Source organism: Amblyomma maculatum, chromosome 2, assembly GCF_055883805.1.
Source record: "Amblyomma maculatum isolate TAMU_Amacu chromosome 2, ASM5588380v1, whole genome shotgun sequence".
NCBI lineage: Eukaryota > Metazoa > Arthropoda > Arachnida > Ixodida > Ixodidae > Amblyomma > Amblyomma maculatum.
In genome coordinates, this window is record NC_139345.1 from 65,659,854 (window position 1) to 65,685,137 (window position 25,284).

The 25,284-nt window shown below is 42.7% G+C and overlaps 1 protein-coding gene across 1 annotated transcript in view; it reads left to right on the forward strand.

Moving 5' to 3' along the window:
- Positions 1–24,853, forward strand: part of LOC146198853 (synaptogenesis protein syg-2-like) — a 307,237-nt gene extending 282,384 nt beyond the window's left edge. Inside the window, exons 7-13 of the mRNA XM_084591992.1 lie at positions 1,180–1,470; positions 2,313–2,621; positions 4,467–4,775; positions 18,890–19,015; positions 19,546–19,573; positions 20,252–20,304; positions 24,488–24,853. Coding sequence (XP_084448118.1) covers positions 1,180–1,470; positions 2,313–2,621; positions 4,467–4,775; positions 18,890–19,015; positions 19,546–19,573; positions 20,252–20,304; positions 24,488–24,603 — 1,232 coding nt within the window. The 3' untranslated portion in view covers positions 24,604–24,853. The remainder of the gene's footprint in view (positions 1–1,179; positions 1,471–2,312; positions 2,622–4,466; positions 4,776–18,889; positions 19,016–19,545; positions 19,574–20,251; positions 20,305–24,487) is intronic.
- The last annotated feature ends 431 nt before the right edge of the window (positions 24,854–25,284 follow it).

Here is a 25,284-nt window from a genome sequence, read left to right on the forward strand (position 1 = left end):
TGAGCCTGATGAGGGAAAAAGCTTGGGTGGACGCCTAAGAAGGCGACATGTGCACTTCTAAGTAAACACGGGGGGAAGAGAAGGAAGCTAAGAGAAAACGAGAAACGTAGCGTGCTACTCTGGCTCTAAACGTAGCGAACTATCGTTATCTACATAACTTCATTTTGTGGCTGCTTATAATTAACAACTCTTAATAGTGGTCGGATGCACGTAGGCATACCCAGGAGTTTTATTCAGCAGTCTTGAGTTGTGCCCCGTTGTCTGACAGTACCAAATTAATTTTCAGTACTGAGGGCACACACATGGCAGAGAATGACGTTTGCAGCAAGCATTGCTCAATGCATTAAGTTTGTGTATCGTCAAATGTCGGTTGGCAGCCTGAAGCGTTGGCCTGGCTTTACTCCGCGAAGATAGGTGTGGCCATTAGCCGGAGTACAAAGAGACTGCTTAAGCAGTGTGCATAACTTGTAAAAGCAGTAGCACTAAGCTCGCACCAACCAGAACTGGTCTTTTTACCTTTGCGGTCCTAACAATGCATGAACTTACCGCAATATTTTCTCTGTGCCTCCTCTCTAAGCTATGATGATTTCAATCGCAAGTGCCCTGGTGATTTTGAAACCACAGAAGAAAAGGGGTCTGCAGCCCCAAGTTAGGGAACGTTTCCTTACATGTGCACAGCTCGTACGCTACAGACAATGTCTGAACATCGTCATTGTCAGGTCGGAATCTTTCGTGGAAAACCTACATGTGAATGCATATACAGTTGCACACACGTGCAGAACCGCAAAGCCGTCGTTCTGCCGCCCTTTGTTTTTTTCTCTTTTATACCTCTGCACCGTCTTACACTTTAGGATAAGTGGTCTTCTGTAATGATGTCATAAGCTTCACTAAATCCGCCCTCCATGCGGCTTATGCTGGATATGATGAAAAACAAGTGCTTCTTGCTATAACCCTATTTCTTCCGATCATAAATTACAATCAGTTTGACCATATTAATCGCTTATAGCCTGCACTGTCGGTATTAGTTCTTCTGAAAAAAAAAAAAAAAAAAGAAGTGACCGCAACCTTTCAGTCTCTGGTAAAGAGTTTTTGTCTGTCCTTCCCGTAGGAGTTTTGTTGTTCCGAGTGAGCAAAAAATAAATTCCGCTTGAAAAGGATTACATCCACTTTCCTCCGCAGACGCGCCGATCATCGAGTTAAGGCTGGGCGTCGGACTGAACGCGGCTCACCTTCACGAAGGCATGGACGTGTACTTTGAGTGCCACGTGCGAGCCAACCCTCCAGTGGGCGAAGTATCGTGGACCTTCGACGACCGTGACCTGCACACCGACGCGACCAGGGGCATCATCGTTAGCAACCAGTCACTGGCGCTGCGCTCTGTGAACCGTACAAACAGCGGCGCCTACGCCTGCCACGCGACCAACTCCGAGGGAGAAGCGAGCAGCGACAGCCACGCGCTGCGAATCCAGTGTGCGTCGATATCGACCCTTTCTTTTATTTAAAACACGTGGCTTTGAAACAAACAGGCTGCGCTTCAAACGTGAGGCATGCACTGCAAAAAAAAAAAAAAAAAAAGCAATAAAAAATTTCGAAGTGCTACACATGGACGCTTGGAAAAGAAATACCAGTCAAACATATAAATTCGTATGAATTCTTTCCGTTAGAGAGAGAAACGTTTTAATTTTCAACGGAGAAAAAACGCAGCTAAATGTGGCTTTGGTCGAGGTGCATACACTGCTCAAAGATAACAAATTGACTAATTGTGCCTCATGTTTAAGACACCTAGCTTTAAGGGAAGCATCTTGAGGGGCAGAAATGAAATATTCCACTACACCAAAGAAGTTTGAATGACTAATATGGGATTCGATACATTATTTTTGTTAGTAAATGCTATTGAAAGTTGGAAAATATGGACATCCAGATTTTGGCATGTCGGTGCTTTGCAAATCGCATTAACATAGCGATACAATTTTTAATGGTGTTATTGTACGACAAACTTTACAATCGCGCTGCAGTTGACAGGTTTGTAATCACTTCTGTTTCGGGTTCAAGAAATGATTGTCCAAATGTCCGCCCATTGCATTGTACATTTAGTAACACAATTTTATAGATTGAAAGGAAAAAAAGTGCCTATTTATTTTCGTTTACATATGCTGATGTGCGGCACTCTGCCGGAGCGTTACAGAGTTTTAGTCATTTTAATGTGTTATTGAGAAAAATGCGGTCGTTACAGTGCACTTGATGCTACTTTGTTGTATCCGCGTTTTAATGAAGCTAATCAAGCATCGCTATTCTCTGCGCCGTTTACACAGACGCCCCAGTGTGCCGTACGTCACAGCAGCGACGCACATACTCCATCGCCAAACACGACACGGTGCATGTCATTTGTGACATGGAAGCAGATCCTGTTCCTGTCACGTTTTCGTGGGGCTACCGCCAGGGTAACCGAGACTACCGTCTGGGGTCAGAGGCTTCTTTCAACTCTCCCCCCGGACATCCCCTCCGCTCTGTGCTTCGGTACACTCCTCGACATGACTCTGACTACGGGACGCTCAGCTGCGCAGCCAGTAACGCCATCGGCGACGGAAGGCGGCCATGCACCTTCCAGGTGGTGCCGATAGGTGAGCTACGCCAACTGGAATAACTCTATGAAGCGTACTTATGTGTGGACGTTTTTGAGTTTAGGCATATGATGTTAAGCGAATTTGGGACAATTAGTGGCTGGAGATTTTAGTAACTCAATCATACCTAACCCATGCTTCGAACTTGCACACAGCCAAAGTAATGAGGTGTGCCTTGTGTCTTCACTGCTCGCGTTATAATTCTGGCAACTCAGTGTGTTCTGCTGTCTCAAATAATATCTATGGTTATACCGTTGTAGTCTCAACAGAAGAAAAGAAAACGTAACAGGACTCAGATGTTTTGCTCGAAGATCACCGGTCTTCGGACCTGAGCTCTTCGGAGCTGGTCATGTCACACATATGCGCGATGTTGAGCTCGAAATAAATTCTCTCTTTGCGCTCTTACTATACTTCACTATTCAGACATGATATAGCCTGAATAATGTAGACGAAAATACTATTGTAGGGCCCGATTCGATAACTGATCGCAGTGTTTAGTTTCAGTTCAGTTTTCCTTTAGTAAACTGCTATGTTTTATATACATTTTACTTCAAGGAGATACATTTTCTACCCCGTCATACACGAAAATTGACCAGAAGGATTTTTGCAGTAAGGATGTATTTTAGTATCAGTTTGATTGCCGGAGAAATTGCATCAAAGCCTTTATTTCTTTTTGTTCAAGGAGGAGAGCTTCAAAGTAATTAACATGGAATCAAGATGGACTCAATGCTTGCATTAAAACTGCCGCATAAACCAATTCAAGAATTACACTGAAAGTGTTTGAATATTCGCCACCCTAAGATCTCTATGTTGTCATGCGTCTATAGAGACTTTTGTTGTTTTTTTTTTCATAAAATAAATACTTAAAAAAAAAACGGCAGCATTCTAAATAAAAATTTTAGGGCCACAAAATCTGCCAATAAAGATGTCAACGGGACCTGAAAACCGCTAAAAATCACGCTTCCCACACATAACCACAGCATAACCTTGTGTCTATTAAACAGCGTAAGAAGGGGCTAAATTTAGTGCAAAAACCGCTAATTTGCTCATGTTGCTCTCATAGGCTTTTTTTTTTCTTCTTTTCTGCATTATTGCTGTGTTCCAGCGGCTGTTCCTATTTTAGAAACTCTCCCAGACAACCTCAAAAATTTCTGCAGTCACCTACAGAGTCAACACAGCTTGTAGCGTATTCTGTGCTCCAATTAAAAATGAACAGCCTTCGATGAAAAAAAAAATAATATGAGGACGTTTAGTTATCGTCATGCGGTGGCAATGCGCTGGAATAATAATGGGCTGCTATCATAATGCTTTCATTAAATGCTTAAAATTTTCAATCACCTTACCCATTGTTTTTGCTGTGTCATTTGTTGGCATTTTAATTTGGGCTCATTCATAGTTTCATTTTTGGTTAATCATTCTTATCCGTTTTTCTATTTTTCTCGTTGTTCTTGTGGCAAGCACATCCGACGACTGCCAACGGTCCGGCGGTGTTTGTTTCACGAGCGTAAGGAGTACGCGGAATCTTCTTTTTGTTTTTTTTTTTGTTTTGTTTTTTGCTCAGCGCAATTACGGGGCACAAATCTGTGCACTAATTTTTATTTTACAGTGGTCCGGCCTCTCCTTCCTCTGCCTTACAAGGGTCGAGGGAGAGTGTTGCTCTCGGCCTGCCACGATTGAGAGGCAGCAAAGTGGCAGTGACTACTTTGTTCGCACTGGAGCACAGTGCAGTGCACAGTGCACTCGAGCGCAGTGTTCGCACAGAACTAACATGTTAACATGCCACCTTAAAACCAGGCAGTGAATATTTTGTCTCCTTTCTCTCTCCATCCGTTGCACCGGGAGCAGGCGGCCCCGTCCAGCCGTCCAACTGTGTGGCGCGTGAGGCGACCTCGGACGCGCTGCTGGTGTCGTGCCAGCGGCGCAACGGGGCGCCCGAGAACCAGCACTTCCTTCTCGAGCTGCGGGACGGGCCCCCGCAGGCGCCCATCAGAGCCAACCTGACCGCCGCGGGACAGCCCAGCTTCCGCGTGCACTCGCTACAGCCGGGCACTCTCTACCGCCTGGCCGTGTACGGTGTCAACGCCAACGGCAGGAGTGAGCCCGTCCATCTGACTGCCTACACTTTGCCTGTCGAGCAGGAATTACTCGAACAGGGTGAGAATCGGGGCGATAAAATAACAAAAAAGAATGGGCGGGCACATAAGCTCCGTCTTGAAGAGAGTATAGAATTAAAAGCTACCACATTATCCGGAGGAAGACTACCCGGTATAGAGTGCGCAGCTTTAACCAAGCCGTACGGATGTTTCTGCGATAGGTTCGTTATAGAGCTCATATACAACAATATAATCATGCTAAAACTGTTCTTGGTGTCCTTTTAACGCAGCGCCTAACTGACCTCAACGTTTTTTTGTATTTTTTTAATGTAAACACGAGAGCTTGGCACTCACGTGGCCTTCAAAGTGCAAACGCAAATATATCACCATGGAAAAAAGGAGAAGAAAGACCAAATCTTCAGGGACGCTTTATGTTGCACACTGTCCAGGCAAACCTGTATATTTTATCTGCATACTCTGAATGCCATATTGCTGAAAATTAAAACGATTGGTTCAGAAGGTATAAATTCACACAAAATACATACATTCACGCTCACAGAAATGCAGGCTTATGCTCAAAAAAGAAAATATCTTGTCAGGCACTTCTGGATGAAAGTGTGTGAGAGCTGCTTCTTACCGGCTCTTCCCGTATGGAGTAGAAGCGTGGAGGCTAATAAAACCAAAAGGATTTAACTTAAACTGAGGAATATAAATGATACCAGCTGAACATTTTATTCATCACTCGGAAACGCTGTCGCAAAGAAACCTCTGCTGCAGTCTCCTTTAATAAAATAATCCACGAACGAAGAAGGAAGCGATGACACCAAATATATGGTGAACACCTCTATTTGGGCTACCTAATTCATTGCTGCTTACGACAGGCACAGCTCGAAAAAACGAAGACGACAAAGAACACAGCAGCTGTCCTGTGCCATCTATTCTATCCTGTCCTCGCTTTTTAGCGCTGGACTTGAATACACCCTGCGTGGAACTCGAGGACGGGGACCTTGTGGCCTTTCACCTTGTGGCGATGGGCCACAGGGTCGCTGACGAAGAACAGAATACATAATGCTTTTGGTAGAGCTCAATTTTGAATTGGAACCGCACTTTCGAGACAAAACGCCCCAATTAACTGGAACGATAAGGAAGAAGTGATATGTTCCTCCGATCGTTGGAGATAAATCTGGTAACACCTAGCGCTACAAAGTTGTGAAGCTCCCGCTGGTACATTATGAGAGCTTACAAAGAGTTCAAGGCTTCGGGAAAAAACTGCAAAAAACACAAAAGAAAGTCACAACATGTGAGCTTTTCAAGGTTCATTTAATTTCTTCCCGCTGGTTAGGCAGCACTCACTGTCGCTTTCAAGGCTTTCTTTTTAGCTAAGCTAAATAATTAAGCAACTTATCAGAAATAAACAAAATACCATTCCGCTTCAGAGATAGCCAGAAAGGTGTCAGGTCTTGGATAAATATCGCGAGAGCCCTTCGAATATTCCAGAACAGCTTCAGAATCAAACGTGGGCAACTTTTCAGGGATACATCTCCACCGTTCACTCCTAGCTGATTGTAGTGGACAATGTGTGGAGTCAGTAGTTTTCATACATGCACACTCGTTTAAGGACTGAAATGAGAAGTTACCAACTTCTTTACGGGGTCTGCCGGGCCTCCAATTATTAGTTAATCGCGAGATGGAAAACGAGAAAGTGATCTTCTGTTTTCGTTGCTATATTATACCACTGTGCTCATATCTTTACTATATATCATTGAAACTCTATTCTCCGAAACGCTGCCTGTCAAAGCACCAAAATTCCTTTCCTCTTTAAATTATAAGGGTTGTTCGCTCTGGTTGCTAGTGAACGCATTGTTGCCAAATTCAGCACAGGAAAGTTAGCCGAAATTAACTGTAAAAGGCAACAGGAGATAGAAAAAGAAAATTTCACCTTTAGCACCAGGCCGGAGGAATGCTTGTACACATTATATAGCAGGTGGGTGCCCGACGGCACCGATGGCCGAACTTGGCGCCTAACGAATGCAACGCATGTTATAACCACAAAGCCATCGCTTCGGTGAGAATTGCTCTTCTTCTGGTCGATGGCGAAGCGGGGCAATACGACCAAGAGGAATAATAAAATGAGGCTGTGGCTTGACGAGGAAGGCAGTGAGGTAATTTGAGTCGAAGAAGTTGGGACAAAAAAGGCGGGCTGTGTGCCAGTGTCGCTGCGGTGTATCAAGGAAGGCATTAGAAAATGAAAAAAAAAAAAATGTGTATTCGAAATACCCATCACACAGGCTTATAAGGCGAGGGGAGTTTATTTTTCTTCATCTCTGGTTACAGCTACATCATTCATACTCTCTAGGCGCGGTATCTTGGCCTTGTTTAGATAATTATTCAACGCTACTTGATGACGCTAAGTGTTCAAGTGCCGCTCTAGCATAGGGGAGTCGGAAGTATTTGTCCTCACAAATTTGTCAAATTACTGAATCCTGAAATTTTCTGCATTAAAGGTAGGAGTAGCAGAAAGAGCTCACTTCGAATTCTGGGAAAAAAAGCATTATTAGCTTGCCATAAAGCTTATGAAAATTTTTGGTAGCAGGTTGCTCCTAATCGCAGAAAAACAGCAACGAAGGGCTTAATGGGAAATCTGGGATGAACGTGCGGGTACTGCAGTCTTAATGTGTTGTCTCATCGTTATTATCAGAGGTTTTCCGCCTGGCATGCATCCGTAAGATATAGCATTCAGCGGGAGAGCGTCTTTAAATGATAATATGACTGAAGCTCCACGCACGTGACAGTGGACAGCCGGATTCAGTGCTCGAAATTCACCCTATTGCTCATTTTGTTTCACCTGGAGGCACCACTGGTGGGCTTGGAAAGTTTCAGGTTAAATTCAAGTTTCTGCTCTCCTCAACAAATGTGCATCTACGGGGTTATCGTTAGTGGTCCTTGCTGAGGACACAAAGAGCCGATTCGATTTTATTCGATTTCCAATGGCGTTAACATATGTGTAGGCAATTTTAGCCATTGCTAACAGCTTGTAGTCGAGTTTTTGTGCTTTGGGTTTAAGGCTGTAGCTTCGCAGAATAGTATGCACTGATAGATTCCTGGATAGGACGAAGATTCCTAAGAGTTTCCATATACAGCCGTCCTATGATCCGATCCGCCTCTGCAGCTGCTGCACGTGCTATTCCTCCTCATTGATTCTGACAGCAGAATGAGATCCCTGAATCGGCCCTCAGTACTGGTTTGCGTCTGCGACCCGGAGTGATCGTAATTTCAGTCATTAAAGCTATAAAAAAAACATGTACAGTTTTCATCCTCATGGCGGTGCACAGATGTGGGTAAAAGTTTAATCATTTATAAGGTTAATCATAAGGTCTTATACCACGCCAAGTGGTATAAAACCTTTCATAACGCCACCTGAAGTCCTCCTATTCGGCAGTTGTGTAAGAAACTTGTATCGCTGCTTGAACGACTATGCTTAAAGGATAATTGGTCCTGCTCTCAAATTACCGCTCAGAAACAACTCAACGCACTTATGTAGGAACTCTTGCAGTGGTCAAAGAGCACCACTAGCAACTATGAAAACACTTTACTACTCAAAAGTGTCTGCAGCTCCTTGTGCCCTCGCTAACCTGCGTGGTACTGCAGTGTTTTTGAAGAGCGTAATTACTGTGTCGCGTGTCACTACCTTGTGCTCCAGACCAGCAAAAATGTAGCTGCGTTTGAGCATTTGCGGGCTACTGTGGGCATAAGCAGCAGTGGCTGAACGAAACTAGTCACGTTAATTATAACTCGCTTTGTTGCGGGCTACATTCAAAGCTCTTTCAGCGTAGATATGGTCGTTCTGCCTCACACTTTCTTTATTCAGCATTTTTTCGTCCCGAAAAACATCCTGTTATGCTGCTGTCGTTAACAAAACCATCGATGGGTTACTGCATGAATAACCAATCGATTAAATTTACTTCTACAACACAGTCCCCTTTTCCTCACGAGCATAAGGTTGGCTGGGCATTGAACTAATTTTGAGTCTGTTGTATTTCATTTAAAGAAGTTAACTGCCTGCTGTTTGTTATTCTCTATCAAGGAAAACTAAATTTCTAGAATAGTGTATCATTTTGTTCAGCTTGCTTTTTTTTTTTTTTTTTGAAGTCGTATTGAACACTTCTGGCTGCTTTTAGCATATTGTCACGACTCGAGCCACAGGGAGCCGTGAAAGTACACGTAGACGAGGACCCGAGAATAAGGTCAGCTTCTAGTTCCAATCACAGAGTCCAGCACCAGCGCGCCTCTCGAGCCAACAACCACTTCGTCGCCGTCGGCACCAAGCAAGGCAGTGGCGCGGCGCTAGGCACGTGGAAATATTGACATATTTGTAAACTTTCCAACCCAAAAGTTATTCATTACATATCGATACTATAAACGGTCGCTATTGCAAAATGATGGATTTAAGAAGATAGTCGAGAAAAATGCATAGCCCAAAAGGCATCTTGCACTACTGCTGCCGTAAATTAGCATTTCTGCTTCTCCGTTGATCTCTAATAACAAATACAGCTTTAAAATTGTGACCAAGTTATTTAGAATAAAATGTTTAGCGTAGTGAAGACAGAGATGCATGTTTTTTACCGTCTACGACTGCTAGCAAAAAAAAAAAAAGAAGTGTTACAGGTGAAATATATTTTCTCACCAGTCTACCGCCAACTGTGGGGCAACCAGAAACTAGCCAAAACGTGTTAATTGCCGAGTAAATGCAATTCTATCTAATAAATTACATTCAATAAGGCCAAGAAGCGTCCGCGAGAGACAACACGTGACAGGCTTTTCGGGAAGTGATGCACGCTGGTATGCGCTGTAATATTAATCCGTTCCTGGATTTAATTTTGTCGTACAGAAGCAGACTATATTTTTTGCTTTTTTGCTATGAAGAGGACGATGTTTTTTATATCCTGAATTTGCACGGATGTCTGCAATAGGCGGCGAAAGCTTATAAATATAAATCGAGAACCTAATAATATTAATTTTAACGTTAACTATAACATTTATGATATTACTATAGTAATTAAGACGTCTAACTTGCTTTCTGCTGGTCACTACCGGAGACACTACCATAGCAAAGAAAGCAGTTCCATAGCTAAGAAAAAGTTCTAAGGTCTGTCTGGTTTGTTTTGTTTTGTTGGCTTTGAAGTCTAAAAGCGACTCAGGCTATGAGAGGCGCCGTAGTGGAGGACGCCGGAAATGTCGACCACCTGGGGATGTTGACCACCCAGTGACATCTCAGAGCACACGGACGCCTGTCCGTTTTGCCTCCATTTAAACGCAACCTGAGGTGGTCGGGTTCGAGCTACAGTACTCCGTCACAGTAGTCGGGCATTTTTACCACTGCGGGGAAATTCTTAAGTGAAACAGTCTGCATAAAACATACAGTAGTAATTTTACCTTTCTTCTCATGATAGTACTAATGAATGTAGATAATTTACGATGACGATTTATCAGCTGTCGCAGCGAAAATCCTTAGTAAGGTTCGATGAATGCTTCTTTATATAAAATATGGTTACTTTGACTGAGTCGTATCAGCGACCGTAGATATCAGGAAATTGGCATGCTGATTACCTAAATATTACTCTTGGATTTTACCCCTCATAGTTAGACTTCTCCTTTTGGACTGAGGTAACCCAGTGTACTTTCAAGGACATGATTCTGCTTGGCAGTTAAGGGAGATTAATTCTAATAAAGTCTAGCTGTCCCTGAGGTGAATATCAAATCAGGTTGGGAAAAAGTCTTCGGAATGAAAACCACAAACCTAAGTAATTTAGCGGCAGATATGCCTGAAGCTACTTTTTTGGTGCCTACACAGGGTAGAATAGCTGTTGCCCGACTAAGTCAACGATTACGAAGGTCTTTAAGCAAGCTGAAACTGGCGTCATCTTGCCGTCTTGGTCGTCACCTCATAAATATTGCTGAAACATATGTTAAATCTGATGAGAACGTACTAAACCAAAAACATCAGAGAAATTTAAGACTGTTTCGGCGTGATAATGAGAAAGCATTACTGCTGCTTCTCATTGTCTCAATTGTTAATCCTCGTCACGTTTGCGGTGCTTAGCCATGGCCTCTCCTTGCGGATTTCTTTTTGCTGCAACTTTTGTCGTATCAATTCGGTATCTCGTAGTCGATGTTCTCCATCGGCATATCACCGGGCATGTTGAAGGCGAGCACGAGCACAGCGTTTGGAAGAGGAAACGTAGACATTTTTCCCCGTACCAATTGAAGCTCTTTTTAATATACTTTAGGGGACACCCGCTGGCTGTTAATGTGGGCTGTGACGCGTGAATGCGAGGAGGAACTCACAGGCACTCATGTAGAGGGTGTCCCGGGGCGCGAGCGCTGGCCACGTCGCTTCCTCTCCACATGCGCCCGCTGGCTTTGTGCTGCTGCGTGAGATAGCTGCGGTTTGGTAGTGTGCTGATGGCAACATGGCTGACGGTTTTTTTTTTTTCAAATATAAATAGTGCTCATAGTATTAACTTTTTGCGGCAACAATTTATGCAGGCAGGACCGCACGCAAAATCCACTTTGCTATCTTGTAAAGCGTGCTTTGCCACATAAAGACTCTTAATGCGGAGAAACCATCTAGTAGAAAGCAAGAGCCAGGAATACCATTACGGTCGTGAAATTGGGCGAGCGTATTAGCCTTGCTTTAGCTTTACCCTTGCTTTCCCCTCCCCTTGCCGTATTATTTCTATCGTCTTCATTTAGCCTAGCCTTCGTCTCGCCTTCATTACAGACCGTCTGTCAATAAGCGGAGTGCGCCAGCTAAGATGAATCAAAATTTTTTTAAAGCCGAAGTTTTCTTCAGCGGGGAAATTAAGTGGGCGTTGTTAGGAGTCCTGATAAGTAACCACTGGCATTCTTCTTGCTCTGCAAACTTGAATAATTAGACGATATTAAATAACTACTGTTTTTAATAACGCTCTAAACGTTCAGGTGCGAATAGGGATGTTGCCAAGCGTCACGGAAATAGCGCTTATTCGGGGAGGCAGCCTTAGTGCTGCCCTGTTTTATTCGGAAAAAATGAGACCCCGCGAAGTTTAAAAGATGCCGTTACGTAGGGCACTGTAGGCATATGTTCGCCAAGATTACAGCGCTGTCATCCACGTCTTTGTAAAACGCTGTTTAATTCGCCCCTTTCGCGTTGCTCATGACAGACCTTCGCTCTTGCCGCTGATCTCCAGATAGGTACCAAGGACTGCTGATATGATGCCTCAATGGCGCGTCGACAAAAGCCTCTGGTGAATACTCCTTAGCCAGTAGCAACACAAAGCTCAGTTGTGGGCACCGCAGGAGGCGCAAATCTGACAGCGCTTTATTAAGTGGCATGTGCGAGCTCTGCAATTTCGGCGCATTCGGCTGCACGGAGTCCACTGCCACGTGATATTTTTTTTAAACTTCGCCGACTTCAATTTTGGCCGAGTAAAATTATTCTTCTTTCATCAAAAAAAGAACACCTCTGGCACCGCACGCGAGCTCTTATCACTCCATGTGTGATAACCCTCCCCCGCGGTCTCACCCGTGCAAATGATTTTACACTTCGGAAGATCCAGATCGGCACTGCCCTCCCTCCTGCCGTTACTCGCACGTGGCCTCATTTCAGGCAGTTATGTCAGCCCAGAGAGTCCGATATGTAAATGTGAGACCACTGAGGGACTGCCCTCCACTCAGACCGACAAGAATCATGCACATGACGGTCACGGGTCGTTCAACTCAGAATTCTGCTTCATATATTGCCTGGACGCAGGGACCACATCATCGTTCACTTTCTGACTAAATAAAATCAGCAAACCTTTTTCAATTATTTTGAGCATATCATCATCCTTCATAATATAACAATCTGATGCCTTCAAGCAATACATATCGTTCACAAGAAAAAAAGGGCTATTCTAAGCTGCCTAGTGGAAACAGGTGCAGGAAAGGCCGATGCAGTTTTATTAAGAAAGAAGAAAACTGGAGTTCGTAGTCGGCAAGAACCGTGCTACCACGGAACGCACGCACGTGACACACATTTCGTTGCTTTTGTCAGATGCCGGGCAAGTCACCTAGAGGGATGTGACAGTTACCTGAAGAGAAAGGCTAAGAAAGGCACAAAGAAGATGAAGAAAGAAAGGGAAAGAAGAAAAGGAAGCAAAAACATTGAGAGAGCTGATTTCTTAAAAGAATCCTTTAGTGCAACCTGTATTATATTCCGTCTCTAATTTTAGTCGTCTGGCGATTATCCTGTTCCAGCATAGATCAGTCCGGCTACGCGCTTCTTTACGAAACCCACAAATTACGACTCCTCTATTCTCTCATTCCACTTTCACTCCAACCTTTCTCCCTTCCCTTACGGCGCGATTCAGGTGTCCGCAGAAACAAGTGTGACAGATAATGCGCCTTTCCTTTCCTGTGAACCAGCTATCATTATTACCAGCACTTAGCAGATAATTCGAACGGCGGTGCATGTAAACCCAGGCAGTGGGCGTTATCAGTTAATGACGGGAGTTATCAATCACCGTGCCGGGGTGGCGCAGTGGTTACGACGCTCGACTACTGTTCCCAAGGACGCGGGATCGAATCTTGGCCTCAGCGGCAGCTTTTCGGTGGAGGCGAAGGGCAAGGCGCCCGTGTGCTGTGTAATGTCATTGCACGTTAAAGAACTCTAGGCGGTCTAAATTTCTCTAGTCCTCCACTACGGCGTCGCTCATAGCATGAGTTGTTTTGGGACGTTAAACCTCGCAAACCAAACCAAATGATTATTGGAATTATCCATGGCTACATACAGAAGCTGGCAGGTTGACTTATTAATCCTTTTCAAAATACTTCCAGGTCTTTGTTTTTTCAAAATTATTGTAATATTTATGGCACCCTAAACGTAATGTTTTGTAGTTGCATCGTTACGCTTCTTTACATTCCTGCCTAGCGCCAACATTTTCCCTTTAATTTCGCATAGAAAGTCCTTTGTGCAGGCACGACATCTTGGCCAATCCCCCATGGTAGGTACTTTTCACGTTTCAAGAAGAGCACAGCAACAATCTGGCTACGCGTTCTCCGATTCGAAAGCGACTTTGCGCTCGCTGATGCTATTGACTCAACCTCATTGCAAACTACGCGCCCCTTACCACAAATTCAGGCGTACTTAAACTGAATTGCTTAAATTTTGATTGTAAACCTCCGGGAACACACCGGAGGCGTAATGAGCCGCTAGATTTAGCAGTCCGTGTTTAAAGCGACGCTCAAAGAATTGTAGCAGGCCTACCCAAGGAAGCAATAACCATGGTCCCAATATTAGTTCTGGGTTGGTAATACCCGGTGCTATATAGGACCATTGCATCACCAACACAATACCAACATTGGACGAATGGTTGGTGCTGCCTGGGACGTTGATCGATTACAGCTGAGCTATAGAAAAGGGACAACATTCACTCAAAGTGGAGTATCTACAAGCTACCAAGAATCTGAAACTGAAATGAAGGTGCCTGCATCATGAGCCGACTACACAACCGAACTGCAATGATAAGAAGTAGCTTTTTATTGTCTATATATTTTAAAACCAATCACTTCGCCCTCTACTTACAGCCAGCGACAACGAGTGCAATATTTTCTCGATGGTGCCATCACGGTCATGAGTTTTATGTGGCGGCAGTCGAAATTCGGCTTCACAACTTTGAATTTCTTAGCAATAAACGCATCTTCATTGAATTTCACTGCGTACAAAATTAGTTTGTCAGGGACCCTTTAACACGCTAAACCAACGTGCAGCAGCATGCCGCGATGGAGGGCGGTGTGTACAGATGCACATTTAGAAATAAAAAGGTCATTCAATAAAACAAAACAAAAACAAACGAATTAGGAATTGTGACGTGAGAGCTAATAAATAGCTACAGAAAGAGCTGTTAAATAACAAGCAGGACTTTCACGTGGAACCTGAGGGACGAATTGGCAAATGTGATTGTGCTACAGCTGACAGTATGGTGACGTGACTGTACATTGCCCACATATGAACAGCTTGACGAAATACAGACAGTTACAATGGTCGCTTTCAGTTACTCGTGCTCCTTTTTCTCAGGCCTCTCTAGGCAACATTTCGTCTGAGCAGCTTGCGAATGTTTATGGCATGCATCTAGGTCGAAAAATTCTTTCTCGGAGCTATCAAAGTAAAACAGGCACAAAATGCATGCGATTCTAAAAATTTCCACTGAGGTATTTTGCGACATTTTTGGACCATTGTGGTCGACAGCGCTTAGAAACACAGACGGAGCAGAGAAACATCAAATAAGATGACACAGCGCCTGTGTCGTCGTGTTTGTGTTTCTGTGCTCCATCATTTTGTCAAAGCGTTGTCGACAGCAATAAATCAGCATAAATTAGTCCGAAAGCTTGTCTAATTCATATTTGGTTCATTTGACAAGCCTTCAACTTTGTCCAGGTAGGCTCTTTCACACTATATTTATCAAATACAAACTCATGCAACCTAAGGACCGAACCACTTGATCACCCGCCTTGGCAGCATGACTGGCCCGAATCAATTTGTGTCGCATGCCTTTGCCGGAATAGGCTTCGGTACTGAGTGCGAAGCAGCGTCCGTCTTTGTCTGATGCGCGCGTTAGTCCTTTCGTCAACATATCTTCAAAGGCACAAAAGTTAATGTATCCCTCTCTTTCTCCGTATGCACACGTGTGCGGATATGCTAAGTTCCTGAGCTTCAGCTTCAGAGAACTCTTTATCTTGCATTTATCAGACACGTGCTCCCTTCGCGGCTGCCATTGCCTCTCCTATTACGCCAATTGTTCCTGGAAGCCGCACCAGACAGAGTTCTCATTTGACTATTGACCCCACAGTGGCACCCGACACTATAAATATCCGCGCATGTTTGTTCGGGCCCCATTAAAGGAAAAGATCTGTTTCGACTTCCGTGAAGGAAAACATTCGGCGAATCGCTGAAAATGCTACAAAAGGCAACACATAAGAGATGGTTTTTGATACGGGTCACAGCTGCTTTAATGATTTTTGGAAAACCGTTAAACAATCTTACCTTTGCCGCACGTGGTCAGGGACAGAACTGCGCAAAGAGGTCTAAGGCCGACAATGATATCCATCAGCGTCAATGATTTTTGTTTTGCTCCAGCTGAACATGAAGGCACGTGCAGTAAATTTAGTACATTCGCAAAATTCCTCGACCCTAATTTAAATTCTTCCATTGTTATGGTCCACAGATTGCTTGAGAGAGAGAGAGAAATCAGCGGTGCATTTTCTTTTCTTTCTATGAAGAAACATGATGCGCACTTCGAGCAACTGCAGCGTTTTTCTTGTGTACTGCTAGGCCGTTCTTAATAATAGATCTTTTCTAGCCATTTTGCCCTTTTAAGACGTGGTACTAGATTCGTGCGTTAATATGGTGCATGCTCAAATCGAACCTTGGAGAAGGTGATTGCATTGGCTTTGTGATTGGTAGTGTGAGTTGCACTGACTACTGCGTATTATCAACTGAAACGTAGAGCCTAGCAAACTACTTAGATCGTTTGGCGCACCATCCTTGCCCTTGAATGTTGAATGCACACGATTTCATGGTAAATGTGTACTGGCTTGTGAACGCATTGTTTCATCATATATAAAAACAGATAGGGTAGAAGTATGGTAGGATAGAAGAGGTTCAGCCTATGAAGAAGCGCCACTGAAGGGCGCACTTGGACATCTTATCAGATAAGTACCCAATTCCTGCCGAGCCATCTAATACTAGAAGGTACAATCATCTCAATATCGCGCCTCATTTTGCTCGTACGGACAATTTTAAATACAGCTTCTTACCGGGAGTAATAGAATCCTGGAATTCGTTGTCTGATGGTACTCGTTCTATTCCATTAAACATATTTATAATGACTATTGAATAGTTGGAGCTTTTTTTGTATATGGTTTGTATTGTTCATGTTGCCTCTAATTTTTTTCAATGTTCTTGACACTATGCCCTACAAACCCAATCCTCCAATAGCCCAATAAGGCTGCATCTTGCTGAAAGTTATAAATAAATAAATAAATAAATAAATAAATAAATAAATAAATAAATAAATAAATAAATAAATAAATAAATAAATAAATAAATAAATAAATAAATAAATAAATAAATAAATAAATAAATAAATAGTGGATGGCAGGCAACTATGAGCGCGTGTATGCAGCTTTCAACCAACTCAATATACCTCAGGCTCAGGCTAGCAGAAGCAGCGTCGAAGTTCTTTAGTGTAGATAGAAAGTAAGCAGAATGAGCCATGCCCCATAGCATGGCAGAATGTCTGTCTAATAACGTTCTATGTGGTCTGAAAACATTTGAAAACACCTGCGTAATGACGCAAAAAATGGTAATTTGGCCACATCTAGTATTCCATCTTAGAGAATCTTTTGTTCTGTTTTTGTGTTTAGGGCCCTCGCCCACCACGATAGATTAATGACTATGGACTTCCTTGTTGATTAGCAAAAAGATATGTCAGATCCGGCCGCGAAAGCGGTTATTTTTAAATTGAGATGGAAAGAAAAAGAACTCGTGTTTTGACATTTCAGTGAGCATTATAGAACACCAGCGAGTCGAAATTAAGGCAGATACCGCCACTACAGCACTCCACAGGGCACACTAAGTAGGCTTGGGGGTAAATTAACGTACTTAATTTGCTCACAATTTAGTGACCGTTCCGCATTTTCTACTGACATTGCTAATGTAAAGGTCTCGTTCTCTAGCCGCTGTGATGCGGAATATTTAAATTAAAGAATGAAAAACCGATAGGCGACCCAAAGCTTTACAACAATTGAATGGGGCAATGTAAAATACTTCGCTTATCGGAATTATTTTTATTACAGTTTAGGTGTTATATATGCATTTTTATTTGTGTATTCTCTATAAGTACACGCTGAGGAAATTGTTTCATGTTATGTAGATGTTTGTGTCAAATAATGTCATGCATTTGCAAGACCACCTATATACCTACCATTACATGCTAAGCAGTATGATGTAAATATTTCTTATATAAAGATTTTTTTCCAAGGCCCGACAAAATTGCGTGCACTTTTTTTCCTACGTTCCGGAACAGTTAGGCTCTAGCTGTAAATTTTAAGTTTAAAATATTATCTGTAAGCATGTGGCATTTCGCAGCAACCGCCTTTTAAGCATCTTATGGACGCTATAACGGAATAAGTAATTTGACATGAACAATGCGTGTAATCGTGAGATATTCTGTAGAACTGTAGATGGAATTAGAAAATGCAATTCTCTAACTCAGAATAAGTAACAACGTTATCAGCACGAAGATGTTTAAAAAATAACTCCTGCAAAAAAAGAAAGAAAAAGATAGCATTGAACTTCTATTAATACATTAGAAGCCATAGACTAATCGTGTTTTACTTTATTTTCCTTTGGTATGAAACATTACTGGTGAGTCTATATGGCATTAAAATAAACACTGACACCGAAGTGTGAGTGTAAATGGTTACGCCCCCTAATATACACAAATGAATAGTAGATTATTAATTGCCTGTTATTTGGAGCACCCATGCAAAGTATGCCAATTATAAGCAATATGTATCTTACAAAAATTCAAAATATTATGCAGAATGAAATATGGGTCCGTCACGTATACTTATGAGAAGATAATATAAAGAGCTGTCTAGTTATGACATGAAGAAGGACAGCGGAACTTGAATATTAATACGGACAGAACAGGCGAGGGCAAGAGGTAACTCGCCACTATGGTTTATGGCGAATGAATACGCAATAAAATATAAATTTGCGCGTGTTCCCATGATAAACCTTAGTTTCAAGTTAGCACACGTCCTCGTCCTATCTATCTGTCTTGGTGTTCATGCGCGCTGTTCTTCATTATGAACTTTAACCGACTTACCCAATTGGCAGTATTGCTAAACTGGTTCTGACATTTTAGTAAAGTGCTAGAATAGATCACAAAATATTTTAGAACTGCACCTTCATTGCTAATGTTGATGCACATCTCCTACCGAAGGGAATCTGAAGAAGCAAAAAGGGTGAACTTGTGTGTCAGCAAACACACTAGGATAAGTAAGCATACTTCTGAAAATTGGCATCTATCAACTACTGATACGGGGAAACTAACACTGCAATTATATGTGCTTCTTTGGGTGTTTCAGAAGCCGGATTTATAATGAACACCGGAACCCTCATCGCGGCGGTCCTGAGTGCACTCGCAGCTTTTCTCGTGGTGTTTATCGCACTCATGCTAATCAAGCTTCGTCACAAGTTTATGACCAGTAACGGTTGGTACCCAACACTTCCTTTAATCTCTAATTGTAGCTGCTGTGCAGAACTTTGTTGCCTTTAAGGTTATTTCATTATTATCTAAATCAATTACATTTTGAATTAAAGAGTGATTTTTTGGGTGCCTCGAAAATCGCGTGCGTCCTTTAAAGGCGGCCGAGAGCAAACGTAACTACAATAAACCCATAATTCATTTTTACGACCCTTTTAGTTATATTCTGCATTGATCCAAGATGTCTTTTTGAAACCTACACAGAGTAAACAAAAACAGGCTTTTTTTATGTATGTCGTAAATTATGTAATAAGAATTATTCCTTTTATAGTCCACAACCTGCATGCAGCTTGTTAGAGCCCAACACCCATTTAAACCTGACTCGTATCACAGACGTGCTACTTTGCTACTAAAGGAGAGCTCCAGACATAAGCTGCTCGAAAGATGGGCGCCGAGCGCAGTGAACTTCCCCATCATCGTTTGATATAGTGCGTTTTGCGAACGTTATTTTATTTTATTCACTTTCAATGCATGCAGCGCCGAATAGATGGAATCAAGGTGACAGGTAAGTTGCATCGCTGTAAATTGCATTCTAGCAAAAAGTGTCCACAGACATAAGTGTAACAGATACTGCGCTTTTCCCTTCCTGTGAACCAATTAAAAAAAAAATTAAAAAAGTGGACGCTTCTATAACAATCGAATTAATTCAAATCCAAATGCTCTTCTTGCCTAGCACATATTCTGTGGACCTAAAATTTTCGATTCACATTACTTCTTCTGTTTTTTTTTTTTGCTTCCTGGCTTCCAGAATCTCAGGGCTATACAATTTAACAATTACATTTAATTAACCCTCTTTTATTTATAGGCGTAGGGCAGTCTATGTTAATTTGTGGGTGTAGTAGAAATTCATGCCATTTTATAATTTATTAGCGTATCAGTTTAAAATAACCACATACAGCAGCGCCGCGCTATGGCATAAATCATTTCGCACATTGATAGCAAAATGTTGTTGAAGGCCATGCTGTGCGAATATATTATTCAGTATAATCTGGCGGCCATGGTATCCATCATATGCTGAATCTGTAATTACCATTCATTATTTTATGTTGCCAGCTACATATATGTTTTCTTGAGGAGGGAAGTAATTATTCTGCAGCATGAGCATCATTCTGTAGGGGTGTAATTTCAACAAAATTGTTACTGCGTCATTCTCTTAATATTATTTTCTAATGTACCTTGCCAGATCACGTTCCGGTTACCCAGCTGAAAACGAAGACCTGAACGCTGATCTCAGAGGTGAGCGGAAGCGTTTACAAACATGCATATAGAGACAAGCCTTTGATAACCCCAGAAGTAATACGGAAACAGAGCTTTTCTATTTGGCCTGCTCATGTACAAGGGAGACAGATTTTTCTTGTACATAAGAGAAGATTTTGAAAAGGGAAAAGAAAATAGAAACACATGCTGCTGGCGGAATATCCTGTCCAACCACATCTGCATTAGCGCTTTACCAGCTCTGCTGCGGCCGCTGCTGTTCAACATCTCCCTTTAAGAGGTTAAGTTAAGCCTATGTGAATATCCCTCCGCTCCGCATTCAACCTCAATCGCAGGCAGAGAGCGTGCTGTTACAGCAAGAGTTGTGTGGAACGTGACATAAAGAGTTCGGAGCACACCTTTACTGGGGTTGATTTAGGCCTCTTTATTTTGCGACACATGCACAAATACAGTTATACAATATGCGTAAGCATTGTGCACGAATAGAGGTAAGGAGCATGTGAAAAAATGTTTATGATTTTGTGGCTTCACAAAAATTATTTCCAGTTAATATGAATACGTTTGTTTACTTCAAAACATTCAGATAAATGTTTTCTTTGGAGACGCATAAAATAATTGCAGTTATCAATATATATCAGGTATCTCATCGATCAGTAAAAATTGAGAGTGCTGGATAGAAAAATATTGGCGAGAAGGAACATTTAGGAGGAGCAGTAAATTACGTCTACCCTGATTGACAATTAGTTTTTGAGTATATTTTCTTTCTCCTCAAACCCCCGTTTCTATAAATTCTTAAAGTTGTCTCCTAAAACAGCTAGTATATTACTTGTCAGGCATCTATCATGTACAGGCACTTCGGGAGAAAATAGATGAAAAAAAAAATAAAAGGAAACGTTTCTTCTCCAGAGGAGTCACGAATTCCCATTCGCATTGACAATTGTGAGCACGAATTCAAAGTCGCATTCAAAATACGTCGGGCACGCCAGCATTAATGAGTCAGGAGGTATATCTCGTAATTTACACTGCACATCCTTATTCCGCGCTATCGCGCTAAGTTGTCTTCCGGAGTTCCGTTCCGGTGCCGCCATCGAGAACGTACGCCGCACCTCTAAAGCAGCGGCGCCACCTACTGCAGCGGAATCGATACTGAAGCGTGCTTTTATCACTGGAAATGTCCGGTAGATGGCGCCTACGTCAGCAGCTCTGCTTTTTTCCAGAAGCTCTAGAACTTGGTGGAGAAAACTTGGAGGATGCACTTATTTTGGCGAATGCACACTTTGTGAGCTAAAATGATGATGATGTTGGATTTTAATGGCTCGAGGGCGACTCAGGCCAAAGAGCGCCAAACTCAAGCTTTGTGAGCTAAAATAGTGCCGCCGAATGCAAGAAAGTTAATGGACACTAGAAATTAAAATTATATACTAAACAATCTCGAGCCCACTTAAAGACAAATGTTCCTTAGTCCCACTTGTCAACGTGGATAGTTATCTCAGACGCACTGGGGAGAGAATATTAAGGTGCGGAAAGTCTCTACCTAGGGGCCTTCAGGACAGGTTAAATTCTTGATCTTGAGCAAGAGTAAAGCGTTTGACTGCATTTATAGGACAAAAAAGGGTAAGGACTATCATTTCTGTCTCTCACAATTGTATTTTTTTTTTAAATGACACTTTTATGTATTAAAGCATTGTGCTATGGTTAATGAGTAAAAGCGCATCGCGTCCCTTGCTCATAACCTTTATTCAGCTCCATAGATGCTAAGAAGTCTCCAAACACATCCACGAGCCTATTCTGAAAGCTGAGTTCCGCAAAAATGTTTCTGCGACAAATGGCCTGTGTTGTTATTATTTAGCATATTTGCTCTTGATCTACATTTTATGAAAAGATAGCAGTTGCATGGTTTCAAGATATTTTTAGCTAACCACGAAGTTAAGCTTGGTTTTAGAAGTGGATAGCCGGGCGTCACTTGACGCATTCTCGGCCAAATCGACGACTATCTCAGCCAGTACAGGAGTGCCACTTTGTAAACATGCGAAATAAACCCTTTCGTCTCCTTCCAACCATTTCCGATCTTTGACATTCAGCGGCCCTCTTGTCCTGGCTAGGACGGTCGTCATCTAGACCGAGGATGCATCAAGCGGCCCCCGGCTCCCCACTTCTAAACAGTTGTTCAATTTAGGCCGAATACAAAACGTATATTCATGTCTTGTTGGCAAGCAACGCAGACCATAAAGCCGAACATCCCTTCTGATAGTTTGTTAAAAAAATAGTTCGCACGCATATATGTATTCCTAATGATTTCCTACTGTATATCTGAATACTCTAATTTCTGAAAAAAGCAACAAAGCAGACGAGCCCACATGGGGTGCTATACTGCTGACACCAGTAAAGTCCACCAAACATTTTGTGAAGGGTTTTTAGACATCGCTTCCAAAGCAGAATTTTTTTTTTCTTGAATGCTGTTACTCTGAATTTACTGTGGGTTATTGATGAAAACCACAGCAGTTTGGGATTACGATATGGTGCGCCTCGCTAGTATGGGCAATTTGGCTCCAGAAGAAAGCTGTTTATAAATTATCTGATAAACAGTCCACTCCCCAGAAAAACGCAAAAACATCTATTAACTCGAGGTTTGCTTTCGTTCATTGCACCCTTTATTTTTTTTTTCGGTGTGAACATATTAAAGTGCAGTAAGAGGCAAGTTTGGCTACTTTGTAGCTATGCGCGTATGTCCTGTTATGTTTGCATGTTTCTTCGCCCTTGACCAAGATGAAACAGGAATATTTTGGGAGCTTGAAGAGCGTTAACATCGTCTCCTCACTAATATCTTTTCTTAATGATACATTTAAGAGGATGCTAAGGCTTTGGATCATAGGAGTAGCAAAGCGCATACAAGTAAATAAGGGTCCACAAGGGTAGCCGGCAAAAAGCTAGTAGTCAATAGCGGGCGCTGCCGTGTGAGAGGTTTGAAGGCGGAACGCAGCTAATATACTTCGTCTACTAACTTGTCGACACCCCTAAAGTTTCGGTACTCGTAGGCATTATGAACAGTAAAGGCAGCAGCGGTGGGGCAGCAAAATAATAGGTGCAATGCATAACAGTATTGGAACTAATGCGCGTAAGCGTTGAGCAAGAGGAAGGTGTTGCCGCACTACTGCAAGCGCCGCTCCCAAGCGTCTGTCACTAGGTCGAGCTGCTGCTTTCGCAGTTGGGTTCATTAGGTAAGGCGCCAAAAGAAGACGGTTGTATGGTCGCTGTTGGGAAATCACGTGCTGGCTAATGATGAGTCATAGGTTGTCCGCTGCATGTGGGTAGCTGCAGTGTCCGGTGTAGTAGGTCTGCCCTGCGTAGGCATTGAGCAATGCCTAGGTGCTCTCACGCCACCGCAACCACTGATTCCAAGAGTTGCTTGTTATTGCAACTGTAATTTTCCAGGTGTGCACAGCGACCACCCAGCAACTGCTTTTCTCGATATCTCCCTTCTCCCTTACATTTCTGTGCAATTAAATATAAAATTACAATCCATAAGGCATTTGAGTCGGCGCGTCTGCCTTGCTGTGACACTGTCATGCACTAAAAATGCGTGGAAGTCTCGTTAAGGACCGTCGAGGGTTTCTTTTTAAGAGGTGTCCATATTAACTCGACAAAGAATACATGGGTCCTTTTAGGTTGTTTTTATTGTCACCCAGGCCAATGTCGAGCTGCCGTTTACGTATTAACAGGCGCAAAATCAATTATAAAATGAATTTCTAGACAAATTGTTCTTTATCCGAGTACCCGAAATCAAGGAGTCATGTTAACAAGGCGCGACTGTATTCTGCCATATCTGTTTTTCACGTGTGACATTAGCCTGATCTACGTAGTCGCATATCCAATAACCCCAAGCTTAACGGGAGAGCGGGGTTATGAGGAAAGGTAGAGCGCGTGGTGAATGCATGATTTTCGGCAGCACTTATACAACGTCTTGAAGGTTACGGCAAAGCAGTGGAAGAAAATCATCATTTTTTCTCCATCATCAGCAAACAATTAAGTAAATGATGGGCTTTTCAGAAAGCTTTAGAAGCAATCATCATCAGCAACAGGCATAATGCGTGCTAGGTTTTGCAAATCGCAGGCCCATGACTCTAAAGTGACGCGTCTCAGTGTTTTTTTTTTTTATTTTTTTTTCTTTGTCAGCGCATTTTCTGTAACGCCTTCTTCTACGCAGCCACGCAGATGCCCGACATGATCTCCTCGAAGAACGTTGTGCTCGTGAAAGCAGGCACTGACGGCACTTCGAAGATCGCTCGCTGCAAACTACAGCGCACTCCATCGCCGTCCTAACCCCGGTCGTCGTTCCCGCCACCCTGTGAATCGCGTCTCACTCCTCACCAAGCTCCACAAGAACGGTCTTCGCTGTGCTTGGGAGGCCTGGCACCATCGTTACCATCAGCCGTCGACTAATGCTCAACCTCGTGTCGTGCCTTAAACAAAGCCGCTGTTCTTAGCGCCGATGTGTTAAGATCTCCTTCGGCGTTAACATGTCCTACTGCGATCTGTCGGCGATGAAAATAAAGAAAAATGGACGATGACAACGACGACAACCATCCAAATATTTTACCATTTGATTTCAGACATGTCTGGTGCTGCTGACGATTGTTCACAATAACAGAATTTTGAAACAAAAGGACCACAGATAAGTATTTATGATATGAATGGTACAGATGGCACTGATATCCATCCCCATTCACTGCCTGCGAAAGAAAAGGCATGCAGTCTATCAAAGGCTTTGTTTTTCCCTATATACTGCTCTGTCACCGTCATATTTGTGGTCTACTGAGGTAACTGGGCTGTGTGACCAAATCTATCATCTCTTCTTCGTTGCGAAATATGAAGTGTGTACAGTTAGAGATCATCCACGCATTGTATCTGTTAAATAGATGGATTTGTTTTATTGCTGCTTTATTATTGTCACGCCGTCACCTGCAGTGGCAGCACAAACGCGCCGCCAAAGAGTGCCGATGG